The sequence below is a fragment of the Penaeus monodon genome, chromosome 10, assembly GCF_015228065.2.
Source record: "Penaeus monodon isolate SGIC_2016 chromosome 10, NSTDA_Pmon_1, whole genome shotgun sequence".
Lineage (NCBI taxonomy): Eukaryota > Metazoa > Arthropoda > Malacostraca > Decapoda > Penaeidae > Penaeus > Penaeus monodon.
The window spans coordinates 48,915,303-48,917,340 of NC_051395.1; the positions used below are offsets into that span (position 1 = coordinate 48,915,303).

Here is a 2,038-nt window from a genome sequence, read left to right on the forward strand (position 1 = left end):
TGTTCCCGGGCTATAAAGTCTGCTCTTCATCTGGTGCTTGTACATCCAGTGGTTAAAATTTGAGCTTAAAGTAACACTTTTTTGAGGGGGGGGGGGGTAAATAAGTTTAAAATATCTAAAATTTTACAGAGAAAAAACCCAGAGGCTGTTCAGATATGGAGATACTGATATTACACATTATTATCATCAGATTTCTGCACCAGATTATGCGGTATGGTGTCACTGACATAAGTCAATAGGTCTGGGCCGAAGCTCTTCGCAGGAACTAGCTTAAAAGTCTGCATTTATATGTGTATATATATGCTCACATATATTGTATATTTGCTTCATGCCATAAGTATGTATCTAGTTATGTATGGTTGTTTCTAACACAAAATTCTTGTCAGTGTATGTCAGTCAATATATTGGTAAAAAAAAATGCATCGCGTTAATGTTGCAACATTTATTTTATCAAGGAGGATTGATCTAATGAGCACGATGTGTGGAAGACGTCGGCGTCGTCATGGCCAGGGCGTTCTGGAAGGGGGAAGACAATAGCATTAGTTAAAAAGAATTTCGAAATTATGTTTCCTATCCTTCTGACTTATATTGTTTCTAAATTTCGGGTTCACCAGTGCAGCTTAAGTATAGTACTATGAGATATCCCCTATTTCAGCCTACAGTACATATATTTCTTGTTTGAAAAGATGAATCCGAACGAGAATGAGACTGTACCAGAAAGTCAATAGATTTTCTTTTCATCTTCTTCCGGCGTCGTTCATGACCTTGGGGATCCCCAGGAGGGAGTTGATCAGCTCCGAGTTGCGCTTGTGAGGTCCCGCGACGAAGGCCGAGGGTCCCTGGGACACTCGTAGGATCTGCGCCGCCAACTCGGACACCGTCTGTTGATCACGCCATAAAATATCAAAGATTTAGTGGTCCCGTCACATAAAAGTAAACATTGAATTGTCTAACACGCTTTCAGTTTTAGATTTCACCTGGTTGCAAAAAAAGATAATAAAAATAAATAAAAAAATAAAATAATAATAATATAGTACTGTGCATCACATGGGCCAAACTTTAGCACTTGCCTCACGCTCTGGGTACTGCAAGTTGACGGCGAGTGTCAATTGAAGGCTCACAGCCATCACCACCAGGAGGACGACCACAACGGCGCTGCGCATTCTGGGTAGAATCGGATGATATTTTATCTATTTGGTATAAACTATCCCACATATGTCAAAATGATTCAAAATGACCTGTAGAAACTATCTGACTACGACTTGACAAGCAATAACAGTTATGACCTAGTACAATTTATAAAAGATATGTGCAAGAGAAAAATAAATAAATAATGTCTTCAAAATCGTCTTTTTAGAGCCTCCAAACCTACTTGTGAGTTATCAGGATCGGTTTCGAAGCCCGTAATGATACAAGTATGACTAAAGGGGGGGGAGGGAGGGGATTCCTTAGGTTAGGAGGGGAAGGGAAGCTATGTAGCTGGTCCTAGAAATGATACAAGATGCCCGTCGACCTCCTCTTATAGGGCGCCTCTCCTCAGGACTCGCCACTCTTACTCATTTCCACCTCGATTCTTCTGTTGAGACACCCGCGAGTTTATCAGTCGGTAGGATTTTCTTAAAAGTCGTTGTTATTTTGTTATTTTCGAGACAGCATTTGTCGTTTTAAAGGTCATTGCATATTCCACAACGGGTTATAAAGTTGATTTTCTCATCCTGTTCTATATTTTACCACGAAAACTACTCTGACATGACTCCATTGAAGGTCTATTCTGTTGTCCCATATGAAATGTTCTGTTCAAAGACGCATCCAATCACTTGCTAATAATGGAAAGAATCAAGAACTTCATACACAATTACAAGCATCACCAAATAGTCTTATTGCCAAGATGTCTAAAAGGTTGGTTTAAAATGCATTTGTTCATCAACTAAAACATTCCTTTTCTTTCTTTGCTTCTCTAAAGCTCATCTTTCACATATATATAACACAAACACACCTACACACCCATACACACACTCGTTAATGTGGCCAGTGTGTT

The 2,038-nt window shown here is 39.5% G+C and overlaps 1 protein-coding gene across 1 annotated transcript; it reads right to left on the bottom strand.

Annotated features, from left to right (window-relative positions):
- Nucleotides 1-427: 427 nt before the first annotated feature.
- LOC119578100 (pigment-dispersing hormone type 1-like) lies at nucleotides 428-1,401 on the bottom strand. Its single transcript, XM_037925831.1, has 4 exons — nucleotides 1,373-1,401; nucleotides 1,071-1,164; nucleotides 715-881; nucleotides 428-516 (listed from the first exon to the last, which is right to left on the bottom strand). Exons 2-3 carry the CDS (start codon nucleotides 1,161-1,163, stop codon nucleotides 738-740), a joined length of 237 nt encoding a protein of 78 aa, XP_037781759.1. The 5' UTR covers nucleotide 1,164; nucleotides 1,373-1,401; the 3' UTR covers nucleotides 428-516; nucleotides 715-737.
- Nucleotides 1,402-2,038: the final 637 nt, after the last annotated feature.